This window comes from Corvus moneduloides, chromosome 10 (assembly GCF_009650955.1).
Source record: "Corvus moneduloides isolate bCorMon1 chromosome 10, bCorMon1.pri, whole genome shotgun sequence".
Classification (NCBI taxonomy): domain Eukaryota; kingdom Metazoa; phylum Chordata; class Aves; order Passeriformes; family Corvidae; genus Corvus; species Corvus moneduloides.
The window spans coordinates 10,300,031-10,317,927 of record NC_045485.1 but is presented as its reverse complement, the minus strand read 5'-3'; the positions used below and the strand labels follow the sequence as shown (position 1 = coordinate 10,317,927).

Below are 17,897 nucleotides of genomic sequence, written 5' to 3'. Positions count from 1 at the left end.
ATCAATGCATTTGAACTCCTTTAAAGTCTCTGTATCTGCTTGCTTTTCATGAATGCTTTTCCTAATAATTTTCAGAAAGAAAATTAAACGTCTAATATCAGCTTCTCCCAACATTTTGTTACTCATCCTCTCACTCTCTCCCCTGAAGAATTTAAAGTTTAGCAGTAGGCAGAAACAGTGTAATCATACATATTGTAGGAAATAGCTGTAGCAATTCCCACTTTCAAAAGCAGAATTGTCAGTCTTTGTCTTCAACTATAAAGACCTGAAAGAAATCTCGAGCAATACAACATTCCTAAGGCACAGAGATTACATACACCTCATGAAGTTTAGTCAAAAGTCATGAAAATTAAGGCTACATTTTATTCATTTAAAAGAGATACACTGGTCCAATACCTACCTGTATGACTGTTGAAGTGTGCAAAATTAGCAAAATTCGCTGTAGCAGTTGACTGAGGAGGAGCAGCAGCAAAGATATCTGAGCCAAGGTCACTGAGGAGGTCAAATTGTTTCTTTTCTTGTTGCTGCTGTCCTTGAGATCGAACTACAACAGGAGACTACAAACAACATTTCAATTAGCTAGTACGAAAAGGTGATATTTTACCGAACTGACATTTACAAAATATTAGAGGGCTAGACAAAGCTTATTTCTTTAACAAGACATTTATTCCTGAAGTTTAAGATGCTATATGTAGCACACACCCTCCTCCTATAGTATGAGGAAGACTATCTATGCTACTAGTCTGGCTTTTAAAGGAACTCTGCAGCAGATTTACATGGTCTAGTAACACCCAGAAGAAAAGAGTAGTGATGTATTATTAGCAACTTCAGGATTTTGTAATTGAAACTGCGAATACTGTACAAATACAAGCAATAAAACTTAGTTTTACAAGACGGAAAACAGTAATTCACTACATTCTGAAAAAATCTTTATAATTCAGTATAAGTAGAGAAAAATTGAAGAATTTCATAGCAAGGCTTGAAGTTGCAATTTTCTACTGTTTGAGTTCCAAGAGGTCCATTCAAGAGGTGCATGTATCCTGATGGCAGTTTTCAAAAAAACTGTCTTCCCTCCAAAAATCTAAGTACACAGTGTTGTTTGACTTTACATTACAGCATACAGACACCCCCTGAAAGCCACTTAAGACAGTTTCAGAATGCAAAGGAAGCAATAATAAACATGGCATGCTTTCATCCACATATTCACTACTAATCTCATGGTTAACAGCATAAGTCATTTTCTTGTTTTCAAATAGAACAAAGATGAAAATATAACACATTAGGTCCAAACTTTAGAGAAACTCATGCAAAAGATAATCAATTAATCCTATCACACTGGAAAACTCTGCTTATTAAAAATAACCACCAAAAATTCAATTTGGTCAATAGAAACAAACTTCATTTAGTACCTGATCTGCAAATGTGTATATACTTCAATAAAATATATGAAATACAGAGATCGTATTAGTTCCTACAGATCAGAGCAGTTGTTATTGCAAGAATTTTTGTGCCACTGAAGAGAGTGCCAAGGACTGCAGAGCAGTTCTGTGCTCCTCAGCTGTCATTACTCACTTGGCTAGGTGTCCCCTTGTTTAAGTGCAGTGCGGGTGTAGCTTCTCCCAAGAGAGATTTGAGTGGCTTCACCTCAGGTGTGCTGCTTGTACTACTGGCAGAAGACCCCGATATGGATGCATGGACTGATGCCACCACCTTTGCTTGCTCTGGAGGAACATACCTACATTCAAGAAGAGCAATGGTTTTTACAAGTTTCATATGAGAAGTTCCACTCAATGCTCCTAAGTCTGAAGTGTGAGAACTGGGAGATCTCAGCTTTGCTACTGAACCCCTGATCCTGCAATAGATTCTGTCAGTAGTTTGCAAAATACCCATTCTTTAAATATAGCAGAGATTTTTTAAAAAATGGACTAGAATTTAAAGTCATCAATATTTTTAGCACTTATTCAATACAAAACATAAACAGGATGGGAAATAATAGTCTGCAAAACTGTTACTTTACATTGTTGTTGACATGCTCTTAAGCCATTTCTGTTCCATCAATATGAACATTGAGAAACTTCTTTAGTTTGTCTTCTCTGCTTCCTATAGGAGCTCTGAATAAAGTTCAGAAATCATTTCACTTTACAGAACTATGCAATCTAGTCTGAAGAGTACACAAGAAGGAAAGCACATTCCAAATGACAGCAAACAGTCCATCTTCATTTCTCATCATAGAGGCAATCTTTAAAATTGTAAAGGTATCTTACCATCTTTTCTTTTCATATTTTTCCTGTAGAAATTCCTTTACTTTCTGTGGATCCCTGAAGTCTGGAATTGCTGATGATCTATCATCAAATAGGCCTAGCCAAATCTGTTTGCACACCTTAATAAAAAAACCACAACAATACAGATTGAACAGACAAAATAACTTAATTCAAAGTTAAACTATTTAAGTTTGTCATTATTAATACACTAGACCATTAAAGTGTGTGGCTACATAATTTATATTCCAGACTGAGCTGCTGTAACAACTGACTGGTGCACCACGTACTGGTCTAAATACCTAGAGTTGAGAGACCATCTGCCACAGCAGGGCAAGCAAATCCCAGCATCCAATTTCACCATCCAACACAAATGTTTTTACAAAACATTTGTAGAATGTACTCATGAAATGCAAAGCACCTGATTTCTACTTGTAATCTTTAAGACTCTTCTCCTTCACCTAATTCTATACATTCCCTTACTGTACTTCAGGGCTTAAACTGTTTCAACAGATTCCATATGTTCTCAGCCCCAGATGGTAGATTTTAAAGGATCCAAGGTTTATTTATACTTTTCATTACTGTTTGAGAACAGGAGCTGTTTTTCCAACAGCCTTTGTTATCATGATGTAGTTTCTACAATACCATATACATTTGAGTGATGGTATGAGAGAAGGGGTAGAAGTACTCTTGCTCCAATATAATTTTCTAACTGGAGTTCTGAGTGAGCAAAAGCTAACCACTTGCAAAATTCTCAGTATGTTCAAGCTTCAATTCCTGAGCAAAACAAGAGGAAAGGCAATCTCAAAACTAAACAAGACGTAGGAGTTTTAACTTGAAATATTTTAAGCCCTTCAGACGATTCTGCAAGTAACCTGAATATGCACCCAAACAATAACACCAAATATTAGCTGCCCTCAAAAATCTGAGTGCCCTCTTAGAACAGGTTTCTTCCAGAGAAGCAGTCAAAAAAGCTTTGTTTTTAAGATGCATACTTTTTCTTCCCACACCCTTTCTGAAATAGCCCTGACCATCCTTCTTACATGCCTACTACAAACATGCCCTCTATCCCTAAAAGTGTCAGGTTTTCAACATTGTCCCCAGTGACCTTCAGGAGAAGCACAGGCTCTGACAACCAAGAGCTGCAAAACAGATTGCTCCGAAAGCTGGCAAATCAAGGTAGAAGCTGTGATACTTCCACTTCAGCATCTTCCCCAAACAGGTTTTCCTCTTCACCTGGCCAGGGAGAGCTAGCTGACAAACATGATAAATCTTACGGGTCATTTCAGAGACTGCTCAGGATTAGAGAGATTAGGCAGACATCATAGCTACGTATTTCATACTTGATGTTTCAGTTCTAAATAGCCTGATTGCATATTCAACACCTAACAGTCCTTATTACCAACATTATTATCATCTACTGGATTGAGACAACAACAGGAAAGAGATCTAATGATCAAGATATATTTTTAAATTAGTATTTAAATAGCTAATTTAGAACTAAGATAAGTAGTTCCTACCTCAAACTCAGCTCTTCTACATTCATTCTGCAACTGTACTCCACAAAAGGGTCAAGTTCAATGCACTGATTTGAGTTCCAAAATTGAAGTCACTTGCAGTATAATAATAGATATAATGAAACTTAATATAATTGTTTAATACTTCATACAAACTTAGAAGATAAATGTAGTCAAAAAAGTCACAAGTCTGTTCTAAAGTAAAAGTTAATAGCATGAATCACTGTTTTAATAGTACCAATCTTTCACTACTTTTTGCTGACAAAATATATAAAGTCAGAATATTTACGTGTGTAGCTTTAAACTTGCAGTGCATAGCCTGAGGTGGGCCAGGAGTAGTATTTCCATACTTAGATTTGTGAGTATAACTATACAAGCAGCAGTCATATGATTGCTAAGAGGAAGAGAAGTCCTGCTTGTGGCTATTTACAGAAACTCTAGCAGCAGGAGTTGGTGGTGTTCAACTCTACACAGTCCCCTCCCAACCCCAACTCAGTATTGGAAAGAACATCAGAAAACACGGAAGAAAAGAAAAATTGTGCTTAATTTCAGACAAGCAGAAAGACAAATGTTACAACAGCCCCTACTTGATTCTGCACCCAGCACTGTTAACACTTGGGGTTGTACCATGATAATCAGTTTGCATCCAGCCTGAGATGTGCGGGCAAATGAAAGAGGAAGTCCCCTTCCCCACCCACGTCAGGCCATCCAATTACTCCTCCTTCTCCTGCAACCCAAAACAAGTGAGATCACAGAAACTCATCACAATTGCCATGTCACTGGTACTATTGAAACCTGGAGGAGATCAACTCAGCACAACAAACCACAGCCCAGTTTTTCACATTTCTCCCTCCCAGTTTTCTGCTTCATCTTCACCCTGAAGTGCCTAAGCATTTGGAGTGAGGGGAAAAGAAAACAAACAAGAAACCTCCAAAACAAACAAACAAAAAACCCCACCAACAAACAATCCAAACCAAAAAACCCCATCACAGCTCCATGTCAAAGTCTCAGGCCATCGTGACCAATGATTTCTGTAAGGACTCAGAAAACAAGGTGCTGTGTGACTTTAGATCATTACCAGCTACAGAGCTATAGTAGATACAGTTCTATGAATATGCAAACAGGAACGGAGGAGGACTGTGCTGAACAAACACCTGTTATTTTAAAATGATGCAAGCTTCTTAAAGGCATCAGCCCTTGCCATTACATTGCAATTTTTACAAACATTCAGAAAGCAGGCTTCCAAAAGTGCTTCCTGGAGCAACTAATTCCTGCTAAATACCTAACCACAAAAAGAAGTAACAAGTGAAATATGTCTTAAGTCACTACTGTAATTAATTTAAACAAACTGCCAGGCACTCTGTGTTTTTCTGTTGCTGGTAACAGAGAGAACAGTTTTACTAATGAGCAACACACAACCACCAAGCCAAAGAACCTACCAAAGAACCTACTTAGTCATACACACTTCAGCAAGAAGTTCTCACTGTACCAGAGTCTGACTGCAGGAGATGTACAAACACAGTGTAAAATATTTACCACACCAGGTGGTAATAATAAATTTCACGTTAAGTTTCTTTACCTAAAGAGCTATCAGAGAGTGTACAATTTCTTAAAAGTTCATAAATATGGACAAGTCAAACCAAAACCAGACACCCACAATAGGTAAGAGTAGTTTGGATTTGGATAGTGGGAATGATGGAAAGGGACCATAAGACTAAGTGGGTGTACAACATGACTGGAATACAAAGGGTAAATCACATCCTCATAAGGGCATTTCAGACCATGATTAAGCCAAAAAAAGGCTGTTTTGTCTTCCTACTACAGCTGGGCTTGATAATCTTGAAGGTTTTTTCCAACCTACACAATTTTGACTTAAGTTCTTTAGAAAGCCGTATTTTAAAAAGCTTTAGAATCACACAAGAAACCATGAAAAGGCACATATTTCTGTCTGAAGTAGCACGCAATGCTTTGAACATCAGCAGCCATTCCAAGCAGGCATTCAGAACCCAATAAAAGGCCCATTGTCTTCTCTTGTTTGCTGGTGACCTGTGTGCTCTGTCTAGCTATACTTCTGCTACTATCATCTGACTTGACAGGGATCCACAACACTGCATTGATTATGCTTCAAGTGAGCCACAAAACACAATTTTCAGCCATCTAAAAAAACACAAATGGCAGAGAGCTGTGCAATGCCACAGGATGAAATAAAAAAATAAAATTTAAAAAATACTGTTGTCAGAGGCAGAATTCACATGTGTAATTGTGGTCTTTTGAAGTAACCTTTCCATAGTCATTTTAAAGTAAGTCACCAGCAGTCCTGAATCATGCGCAAAGAAACAAGTTTGATGTGAGAAATCTTTATTTTTGCTGTATTTTTATGGATTGAACGTTTTTTTCTTTCAAAACTATTCAAAAGTTACTCTTGTGATAAATATCAAGGAAATTTATGCCATGGAACTTGCTGTTTATGGTGGGGAATGATTACTCAGTTTGGTACTCTGATTACTCCCCACTAATTCACTAGGAATTGGACAGATACTGAAAGATTAATTACAATGAAAAAAAAAAAAGCACAAGTATAGAAAAATCAGACTGGCATCTTTAGTTGGCAACACTTCCTCATGAGCTTCAGTGCTATGTTCTGTCTGGCCCAACGGCTGCCCAGGCAGGACACCTGAACAGCACAGTTACTCCCACAGTTATTCGCAGCATGTGCTGACTCTTGCAGGGCATTACTTGCAGGGAGGGGGAACAGGGAGGAACTGCAAAAAGGCATTAAAGGAAACCTGCACAAACCCAACCCTTAAGCAAGCAGTTGCTCTACTAAACACAGTTTTCTTCTTATTTAATACAAACAAACCATTTGAAAAAAATCCAAGGAAGTAATTGTTCTCAATTTTTGGTTATTTTGAAAGCATATGCTTTGAGAAATTCAAATTTGATATCCCAAAGAGCATGTATTTCAAACCACCTCTTTAACTGCTCCATATATAAATCACACTTGCAGAGCTCATTCAGAAAATGCTACTGCTCAAGTTTCATGACACATCTTCAGTCCCATTTTAACAGAATTACTCATTCCTTTGCTTTTACAGATAATACATGAAGCATCATCCCAACTCACCACACAATTACACAACACTACTATTAAGGTATCAGCCCTAAAAATTCTATGGCTTTCTGAAATCCTTCTACATTGCACCATCTCCTTGGGAATACTCTGGTTCAGCCATTTAACATTAATATTGTTCTTTCTGCAACAACAGCACGAATAAGCCTCTGCTAAAAGCTCTGTTTATTCGCCCAAAGCTTTGCTATACTCCTCCTTTTGATAACCACAGCTCTATCAAACAAAATGCTCTGCTTAGAGAAGAGCCTGACAATCTGGAGCCAAGAGTAAACATTCAAGTTATGTGGAAGCCCCTAGAAACAGTGGAACATATCCAACAATCCATAATCGTTGTCCACTGTCCCTGAAAAGTGTAATTAGTCCATGTCCCACTGGTTCACCAATGGAGCAGGGGAAAAAAAAGGAGAGCATTGAAGTCAGAATGACTAAGCGTATGCAGCACTTGAAAGTCTACTTTTGTTGAAGAGTTGACAGAAACAGTACTTTGAAGTTTTGCCCCTACTACACTCTTGTCAGGTAAAAATAAGTAGGTAAGATTCAGCAGTTGTCTTCATGAAGTTTAAAATTTCATGAGAATCCCTCTACAACTGCTTTGGGAAGGATAGTACCTGTCCTCTGCCAACAAGCTTCAGTCCTGTGAGGGATGTCATTAGACACTTGGCAACCAGATACTGGGACGTTCAGAATTAGATCAGTAAGTACAGCATGAAGTAAAGAGGGAAAGAGAATCACTACCAGCACCAACCTACTCGCCCTGACCTAGATAAAAACCCAGGAGGTAGCAAGACAGAAACTGTGAGTTACCATAACTTAAATATATCATTGAAAGGAGAAACTGGGCCAAGTGCATATTGTACGTTATAATAAAGCCTTTACCTATATTTCTCTTCATACCATTGGTTTCCCTGAATTTGCACTCCACAGCTATTCCACCTGAGGGAGAACTGTTTTTCCCACAGTAATTATATTTACCAGACATTAGGTTTTCCAAACACTATTTACATTTGTAGTCCTACACTTTCAGTCATTACCCTTGTTTTCAGCTTTGACAGAAAGCAACAAAGAACACCTCCCATTCGGTGCACATCTGGCACACCACAAAAAGTTAATCAGAAAGGCTTCTGGTTTAAAACTCAGCCACCAGTAACATTTAATGCTTTCAGGAGTTCCAAGCAGGGCTCAAAGACTAAGAGAAAAATACATGTACCTGTTTTCCACAAAAGTTTAGCTTTTGTTTTGTTTCGGGTTTTTTTTTCCATGTGTGTTTTTACAGAGCTGGGCAAGTAGGGAAGAACAGGCACACTAAAAAACTGTTAATCAAGGAAAGAGTCATCATTATCCATCAAATTTTACAGAAACACTGAGAATCTGAGATTCCACTTCTTCCTCTTCCACTGCTATGTATTTCAACTACCAAATAATGCTTTGCTGTGTCATAACTATTTCACTGATAGAGATCTCCAGTGTGTGTGGGAAGGCGGATATAGGAGAGACAAAGGCCTTCTGCTTACACAACACATTGAGCCACCACACTTTAGAAACTCCTGCTAGCATAGTTGTGCTAGTTAGGAATAATAAAAATTCAGTCAGGCCAGCAAAGCTCAGTTCTCTCTCATGAAGCCTCCTGCTCTTGTACGCAGTGAAGGCAACAAGGCAAGGAAAAACTCTAGCAGGACACATCCTTCTGGTGATAGAAACTGCACTTCAACTAGGAAAAGCACATTACTTGACCTACAACCCTTCTTGAGACCCAGACACACCACTGCATAGGAAGATTACACGTCAGTCTAGTTTAAAAAGCTCTAATGAGACATTACCTTTCAGGAGGCTTGTAAATGCCATATTAGATTTCTTCTTCTCCCCCTCCCTGCCAATAAAATATCCTCAGTTATGCACCAAATGTAACGCTGACAGTGCATAGAACTGCACAGTATCACACAACAAAACTATGTTCCAAAACATAACACCCTACAGGAAGGAAGATTTGGAAATAGTTTCTTTATGTAAGCAAGTTATAGCTTTGTTTAGCAATTCTGCACTTCTGATGTCAATATTATTCATTACTCTCTGTAGGTTAAAATTATTTTATACTGCCAGCATACTGATTTCAAAGGCAGCTTGGGTCCAGAAGTTATAGTTGTTTCATAAGCAGAGTCAAGCCAGTAAATCCTGCTAACAAAGACATTGTTCTACACACAATCAGCTCATGTATCTCTATATCGTATTAGCAGAACCAGCAATGTACTACAAGGACACCTGACTGCACAGCTCGTGCTGTCAGGACTCATCAGCTCCAGCTTAAGAGACTGCTCCTTCCACTCCAGGGTTTCTAGGCCACATTCCATAGTAATGCTTCTAGGGAAGCATTCTGGTCTGGCCTAACACCAGCTCTGAACCAGACTCACACTGTTGCCAGCTCTACAAGAGTGCAGGGAAGAGGGACTTGCACAGGTGCTATTGGGAGTTGGGAAGATTGGCACCAAACCAAAATTCAACACTATTAAAATAACCCCAAACAGCTGAGCACATCTGCATGTATTCTACTCATTAGGTCAGGTAAACATGGTCTTTCCCCCAGAGTAACACAGATTTTCTAAATAGAAGACCATCAAGATCTTTTTCTTCAACCACATGCATTTTAGAATGGGCTATTTGGAAAGGCTATAAAATACCTGTCATTTTTCAAAAGGGTAGGAGAAAAATTAACTCTGTAACCGGTTTGCCTCCTAATACTATTTTCAGCTTAAGGGAAAAGTTTCTGAATAAATATTCACAGCTATAATGGCAACAGGAGATTAGCACCACCTCCACTTTCTGCAAACAGCGGGTTCACTTCCTACTACCACCGCACAACTGAATCAGAGGCCAAATCAGCGCTAGCATCATTTGAGGATGATTATTCAAGCAGAAACATCTCTGTATCAATCTCTTCTGGTTATTCCTAACATGAAAATACACTGTTCTTCATGTAGAGAGCAAGGAGACGACAAACCCTACCCAGTGAGTCAGAATTACCTTTATCCTTGAAAAGGATTTCAGAAGGCACTTGAGGAATGTCAGCTGGAAGATGCCTCCAGTCTTGCTGCAGTGACCTAATCCCAACATTACCAAAGCTGGAGTCTGGACATCTGTTTATACCTACAGATGAGTAAGCAACACCAAAATATAGGTGTCTTCTAATACAGTAAAAGGATTTAAAACTGTTTGAAGCAGTAAAAACTCATTTAAAATAAAGTTCAAGCTGCCTGGGCCAGAATGACATTTCTTAGAACATGTACATACAGGGAAGAAGATGGTGTCTCACTTAAAGAAAAGCTGCTGTGAATCGGCTCTCCCCAAAGCAGTTGCTTTGCAGAAGCCTTTCAGTAACTGAATATTTTACCCATGTATGCCACAAAGAGGGTCATTTACAACAACTGGGGAGAAGTTAGTATTTTAAATATTAGGAAGTGTTTTGGGTTTTTTTTCTTTGTTTGGTTGGAGTGGTTGGGTTTTTTTGTTTTGTTTGTTTTCTGGGTTTAGAGAACTTCAACCTCATACAATACACTGACCTTACAAATACCCTTTGAAGGAGAGTGGAAAACTACTTCCTCTAAGAACAACTCAGCACCCTAACTACTTTATCTCATGGAAGTTTTCTTGCTATTTTACTTTGTATTCAGAGCAAGATCCCTATTGTACAATCATGATCTACTCATCTGGAAGCAAGAAAGGTTATCACAGAGGCCTTGGCCATGTTGGAGAAAGACTAGAACAAAAAAGTGGGAATGAAAGTATTTTAGAAGTTACAGAAAAATGGATGTTAAACACGATAGATTATAAAAAAGGTTAGCTTCTTTTTATATTAATCGCTGCAGAATTGTTTTAATTGTTGATATTACAACATTGGACAATTCCATGTTTGGAAAGTCTTATTTTAAGAAATTTAATTTCTTCCCATACACACAAGAGCCTCCTATGCTGAACAGCAAGCTAAGCAAAACAGTGGTTTTTTGTGAGGTCAGATGAATTTCATCTGTCCAATACATTAGCTTATCTGCAGGTTCCAAAGTCCAATACCAACAAGAGAAAGCAAAATGCCTGTTTAACTACTGCAATATAAAAAAGTGAAAACATGTTTAACTAGGTTTTAAACTTCTAACAGTGTTTAAAACAATAATCATTTCTGTTCAATATTTGAGCACTCCTTAAATCTACCATCTGCACTTGCAAGTGTCTACTCAGTTCTACTTAAGAATTAAAGCAATAATCAACAACCTAAAACTAAACTCAGGAATACATCTTCATTTTTGAGGCAGCTCATTTAAATCATTGCAATTCTCTAATTAGAATACTGCAAGTGCAAAGACCCCTGCTTTTGAAACAGAATAGCACTGCAGAGATCTGTGAACTTTTTTTATGTCAATAATAAATTACGTATCAACTAAATCATTATGACTGGCAGACTAGTCATGGCTATAATGAAAAGGACAACCACACTAATCAGTTGAGAAAGGATCACTTAAGGTTCCAGATCAGTGAAGACAAACTCAAAGCACTCTCTAGACATCGCAGATTTAGTAAAAAAATGAAATTAAAACAAATGCAGGGAGGGAGCTACAAACACATGTTTTCCTTTACTTTGTGAAGCTTAAAGCTAGCTGAAGTTTACAATCCAATCTTATGGAAAGAGACTCCAACACACTCTATGTGAGTCCACAGAAGATTCTTTATTAAATTTCCCTATGCAAGAAGTCAGCAGTATGCTCCACATATATACACATATATATGCAATTCTCTACAGTTTAAAAAAAAAACAAGCAACCTAAGCCATCAAGAGTATTTTATAGAGTCTGGGAGAGTTCAGGCCTCGTTCCAGCTCTGTCTAGAGGAATCATCCACTAACGGTCATTTCAACAAATAACACATGTTTACCAGGACAGAAAAAGAAATTGCTACTTCTATTTTCATTCTTCAACCTGACAGTTATGAATGGGCCAACTTTAAGAGAGCTGAGTACCAGCATTTTAGTGAATGATGGGATTTATCCCCACAAAGCTTCACAAGAGGACACTAATAAAACACTCTAGCCTACAATCAATAGTTCTACTAAACAGGATACAGATGCAATCAATGTGAAGCAGAACTTTATCTAGTTCCAACAGAGGCAAAATCTGCCTCTAAAATGCTCAATGCTACAGTATGGTATTAAAACACAAACTTCACTCTCAAATTGAAGAGAGCAATAGCCACATCCAGGGCTTAAGTGCTCTGTGTGTTCCCATAGAGCCAATCCAACATTTACCTCAGATGTTTTCTTCTATTAAAAAGAACAAAAAGTCAGCATGCTAGAACTTGTCATCTTCAAAGCTGCCACAAGGCACACACTAGATAACAATTTCTCCCTTTCCTTCCTCTCTCCAAGAACATTCAACATGGATATACTTCTATTAAGTAAAGAGGCTATTAAAACTACTAGAAGACTTTCTGACACCTACTGTGAAGAAATACAGCTACAAGCTGTATTTTTTGTATTTATTTTTGTCACAGTGCACTCTTTCAGGAAACACTGCTGCAGTCAGTTTCAAGTTCTGAGCTTGCAAGAAAAAAAAAATGGCTGCATCTTGCCTTATGCAAAGTCAAAAGAAAACCCAATTCAGAAATACTGATCATGTGAATCTGGACTGTCTGGGTTGGACTATAACATTATGATGATCAGCTACCCAATGAAACAAGCACTTCAGAAACCTCATTTCAAATGATGTTGGCTTCCAAAGACTTCTGTCTAGCTTTTGCTAAAAAAAAAAAAAAAAACCAACTAAGCTTTTCTTAAATATTAAAGTCTAAAAGATTACTTAAGTGCCAAATCCACTTTATTCTCCAAATAATACTTACTTCATTTCCATGTTTCTGCAGAAATTCTATTTCCTGTTGTGTGAATGTAGTCATTGAAATCGACTTCACTCTGTGGGGTGGATTCAAGCCCCGCCTGAAAGAAGCAAGAAGTATTCAGCATTTGGGAAATTTGTCATCATACAATTACGTTTAACACTACAGCTAGAAGTCAGTCCGTTTTAAAATAGGAGCCATCTCTGTAAAACATACTCATTCTTGGTACGGCCATACAACTTAAGGCTGTGTAAGCTCTTCTCAAAGTAACGCTCAGTATACTAAGTTGAGTAACAGAACTTGGGGGGAAACCAATGTTCACAATCGCTCATGCAAACTCACTCCGGCACTTTCTATGCAAATTTAAGAAAACAAAATTAGACTTTTTTTTTTAAATCCTAATCTGCTTCACCCTTGCCTCAACCTTTCGTCTCTCGCTCTTGGGTCCCCCCTTGGCTGCATTTTCCTTTCCCTCCAACTCCTCCCTCACTTTGATCTCTTACTACAGCTTCTACCCAATAACTGGATTTCTTCAAGCTAAACTCCCCAGCTCAGTCTTTTTCTCCTGCTTTAACCTACATTTCCTGTTTCCTCACAGCATCTTTTTCTAGTTTACTTTTTGCCCCTGCACTCACAGGGGCTTCTTCCTCTTCCTGAACACTACAGAAGTAACCACAACAAAAGTAAAAAGACACTGGTTTTAGTGTGCTCTCACATGAGAGATACCATTGCTAATGCCACAGCTCCAGATGTGAGCAGCTCTGCCTCAAGCCCAGATTGGCACCACTCTCACATCCACGCCAGGCTGCTGCAGAAACAGTGTGCCAGCAGAAACACTAGGCACTTCTGTTGCCACAGCCTGACATTGTCAAACCTGGTTAAGTCACAACCTGCAAGCACAGAGAGAAAACCTGCTGAGCAACAGCACCATGGTAAGAAAAAACTTGCTTTCTTTTCAAGCTCTTTCTTTAAATACATGCTAACTACTGCTTTTGCCTACCAACAAATTGCCTACAATCAAAACCAAGCTGTGCTTTGCTCAATGGTGGCCAGAACATTACATCCCACATGTTCCAAGCAGTGAGACACTCAGGCAACACCACGGGGCCAGTTTAACACTCACGTTAACCAGGCCTGGATTTCTGAAATACCATCTTAAAAACCAATTCATATACATTAACCATGAGATATCAAAGCACACAAAAAGCTTTCCAGGGATGCAATACAGGCCTAACAAATCACTAAGAAAATCAACTAATAGCTCTATTGCTTGTATTTGTTCCTATGCTTTCAATTCTAAATTTGGTTCAGACTGCTTTTAAGAATAAAAAAAAAAAAAAAAAAATCACTGACATCTAATTTAGGACAACCAGTGGTTTTCTTTAAGTTCCATGATTATCCCAATAATATTAACTATAAATTAAATTGTTACCCATCAGAACAGCCTATGACAAAAATCTGATATTCCAAATATTAACACTATATTCAACTTTTACAGAAAAATTTTAGCACTTCAAGTTTTCCAAGTCTAATGGGAAGAATATTGCTGTGCATTTAGCTTACAAATTCACCTTCACACCTAAATTCAAGTGTACCTGTAAGAATTCTGATCCTGTGTTAAAAGATCTTCACATTTTTAATCAAAAGTTGAATACTGGTTAGAACACTCAGCAGTAACATTTTAGCCTAAGTTTCACGAGAAACTAAATTTGAGATAGTCACTGCTTGAAACACTTAGATAAACAATTAATTTTATTTTGCTAAGAAATGCTGTGATTTTGAATACCTTAAAAGCAGAAGTCATATACAAACCTACAAGCGTGTCAAAATTAGTTTTACAGAATACTATTTGCTTCAGCAAATTTTTGAAATCAGAGCAGCTGACATTAGACTCCACAGTTCAGCATCTTGACAAGAAGGTAGACGTTTCATTGAAGTTGGTGAGAGAGGTTTTAAGATAGTTGATTAAACTATCTTCTCTCAAAACGTTTAAATTTCTTGGTAAATTAAAATTACCAATTTAACATCTTTCATCTAGCTGTATCATCTACATCACAAATAAATTACACTTATTAAAATACTATACGATTATCTAAGATTTTTTTAAAGTACATACTCATTTTAAGATTATGTAATTTAAAAGAAATCTGTAAGAGTTCTCTATGCAGTTGAAATTCATTGTTTCCGAGCTGGTGCTAGGATTAGGTTTGGTTGTTTAGGTTTGTTTATTTTTGGGTTTTAAAAAAACACCTTCTAGGTCTGTGTGCGTAAGCAATTACAATTCACTAAATGACACTGTAGCATCACAAACTCAGTGACAGCATAGAAACAAAGTTGGCATCCACCCGGCATTTCACATAAATATGCTCCATCAAATGTTACATGAGAATTACCATCCCTTGCTTTTGCAGTAAGTATAAAAGCAGTTCTGCCTGCCTTAGTCTGTTCATTCACTCTCCTTCTAGTAATTATAATAGCAGCACAGTTAGATAGTTGTAAACTATTTAATGACTAAAAGCCAGAGCTATTCACTAACACTTTTACATGTTTCCCAGCACAGGCAGTATATCTCAACTTTCCAGCTCCTGCTGGAAATTCCTTTTTGCCGTAAGTATAGTTTAAGTGCTCTGCTGTACCTGTGTTTGCAATTTAAAGGCACTGAACAAGTTAACATGTACCTACTCTACAGTCATCTACTAGGGCTCTTCAGAGCATTTACATCAGCAAACACTGATATCTTCAGTATCTTCAGCTCTATTAAGCAGCAATACTGAATGTGGTTGAGGCCTAGATAAGATTTTGTTAAATCTCACCAGAGACTTCCTCCATGCCTGTCTCTCCAGTGACAAATTCAGGTTATAAAGTTCCCTGATATACACATTATATCCACATGGGACAAGATGAATTCACATTTCTATTACACCATCCTGCTAAGAGATGGAAGACATTCCCCCCTAAAGGTCAGATCACCACACAGAGGTGTCAGATGTCTGGCACGATGAAAGAGGGCACGACACCACATCAGTGGTCCAGGAGGACTGGAAATTCTGAACAAAACTTTAAGAGCCTTAATGTAAACTATCAGGGTGCAATACTGTACATACAAGTATTTATGTCCATTGAATACGGCAAAGGGTGGAGGGAACCTATGTAAAGCTTCCTTTTATGCTAAAGCAGCCTAAAAAGTCAGCCCAGAACAAGGAATTCCAGACAAGAAGCTGCACATAAACACAGCCCAAACATATGCGTTACCTTTCTTAGATAAATTACTTTCATTCTACCATTAGAACAGCAAACACTCTATTTTTTTATGATTTCTAATCCATAATCTACATCCATGAATTGCCTGGAATTTCCCTAAAACAGAGCAGTTGTGGGATTTTTGAAGCAGAATTCAAGGACCAACCCTTCCTTACCTACAGAGATTATTTAATGACCCAAATGATTCACGAACAGCTCATCTACATATGGGGGAAGCTTATTGGTAGACAGCCAAGTACAATTATCCCTTATGATGAATTTAAAAACCTCCTTTTTCATAGGAAAAATGTTTTTTTCCTTGTATTTGACAAGTGTTTCACACAGTTCTAACGCTTTACAGTACTCCCTATTTAACAAGGGACAGAATGGATTACAGTCCCTTAGTGGAAATTATCCATGCCTAAATTTAAATTGACCCTGAACAAATATTTGCAACCTGCCCCTGTGCAGTGGTACCAGTTACTCCCTTCCCTACAACAGAGCTCCTGGGGAAGGCAGCAACCAAATGCTACCTCAGCACTTAAACCAGACTGCAGCCCTCTCCCAAGAGGCCCTGGGGAAAGATGACAGAGTAAGACAATTCTGCCATCTGCGCTTATCCAGCACACCAGAGCTAGAACATCCCACACAGAGATCCCACTCATCACTGCCAACTTCTTCACACTCAGCAATGGTTATTTCTGTGGAAGAGCACTGTGACCAGAGCTTCCAGCCTGGAGACTCTCCTCCACTGACCCTCACTGAGTCACAGCCTAGCATAGGGGCAGCTTCAGAGAACATGAGACCTCTGTTCTCCAGAAGGCATTGTTAAACTGGTGCTCTCACAAACAAAGGAAGCTTTAAGGCCACTGACACAGGATTCTGCAGTCTGGCAATTGAAACATTAAACATTCAAAACACAGTCAACAATCAGTGGATATTTGCTACTAAAACAATTTAGCAGCAAATTATAGTTGAACTTGTGATTGTTGGCAGAGCAGCCATTCCTGCATTAATCTCAAATAAGAGTTGGCAAAGTTGTCTGCAAAGGCCAGGGCTGGGAGGCAAAAAAAATTTAAAGAGTAAGCTCTGGCAGAACAGAGGGTCCCTTTTGTGGGAGGAATGGTGGTCAGACGGCTGCTCAACACTGCTAACATCCCCTGGATCATATTTTAACACCATCTTGAGTCTAAGCCAGCAAAATCTGATCCCCTAAAAAGCATGAAGTTAATGAGGCAAGTCAAATACCAAGCCATCACAGAGCACCCCACATCCCCAGGTGTCCAGAAAACAAGCGCCAGAAAATCCAATGTCACAGCATTTGTTATTATTTCTGTGGTACTGTAATTAGCAAAAGAGAATATAAGCAGCACTGGCCATTCCTGATACTTGCAGACCTCCCAGGAGACCCTCCGCCATCTCACAAGCTCATTTATTTTTAATAGCAGAAGACTCATACACACGTTTTGAAGCAGAGTCAAGGTTAATTTAAGTTTTTTCTTAAAAAAAACCCCAAACATTCTTTCTGAACTGCAGTGTTCACTGTGGTATACAGACATTTCCTTTGCTCTCCTGCCCTGAAACTGAAAACAAGAAATATAGTAATATAGAAAATACCCTTAAAAATCTATATATACACACACAGAGACACACAACACGGAGTAATTTTCCAAACATGCTCCAAAGGAAAAAAAGGATGGAAAAGTCATGCTAACACAATCACCTTCACTCTAGCACTGTTTGTTTAGACTATTTTAGTTTCTGCTAAACTTCTTCTAGGGAAAGGACAATAATTCACCACCACTTCATAGAGATGTTAGTAGTCTGTTACTAATCTATCTGCCATCAAATACTTCCATCTGGCTGACACAGAACTCCCCTACC

The 17,897-nt window shown here is 38.3% G+C and overlaps 1 protein-coding gene across 9 annotated transcripts in view; it reads right to left on the bottom strand.

Annotated features, from left to right (window-relative positions):
- Positions 1-17,897, bottom strand: part of AGFG1 (ArfGAP with FG repeats 1) — a 36,083-nt gene that overhangs the window by 13,987 nt on the left and 4,199 nt on the right. For 8 of the 9 annotated variants that reach the window (XM_032119303.1, XM_032119307.1, XM_032119310.1 and 5 more), the window contains exons 2-5: positions 12,780-12,873; positions 2,265-2,380; positions 1,573-1,735; positions 401-557 (exon numbers count right to left, since the gene is read on the bottom strand). In XM_032119303.1, the coding sequence (XP_031975194.1) occupies positions 401-557; positions 1,573-1,735; positions 2,265-2,380; positions 12,780-12,873 (530 nt within the window). Of the gene's footprint in view, positions 1-400; positions 558-1,572; positions 1,736-2,264; positions 2,381-9,920; positions 10,035-12,779; positions 12,874-17,897 lie in introns of those variants that run through there. The other variant, XM_032119309.1, reaches the window with a different exon arrangement.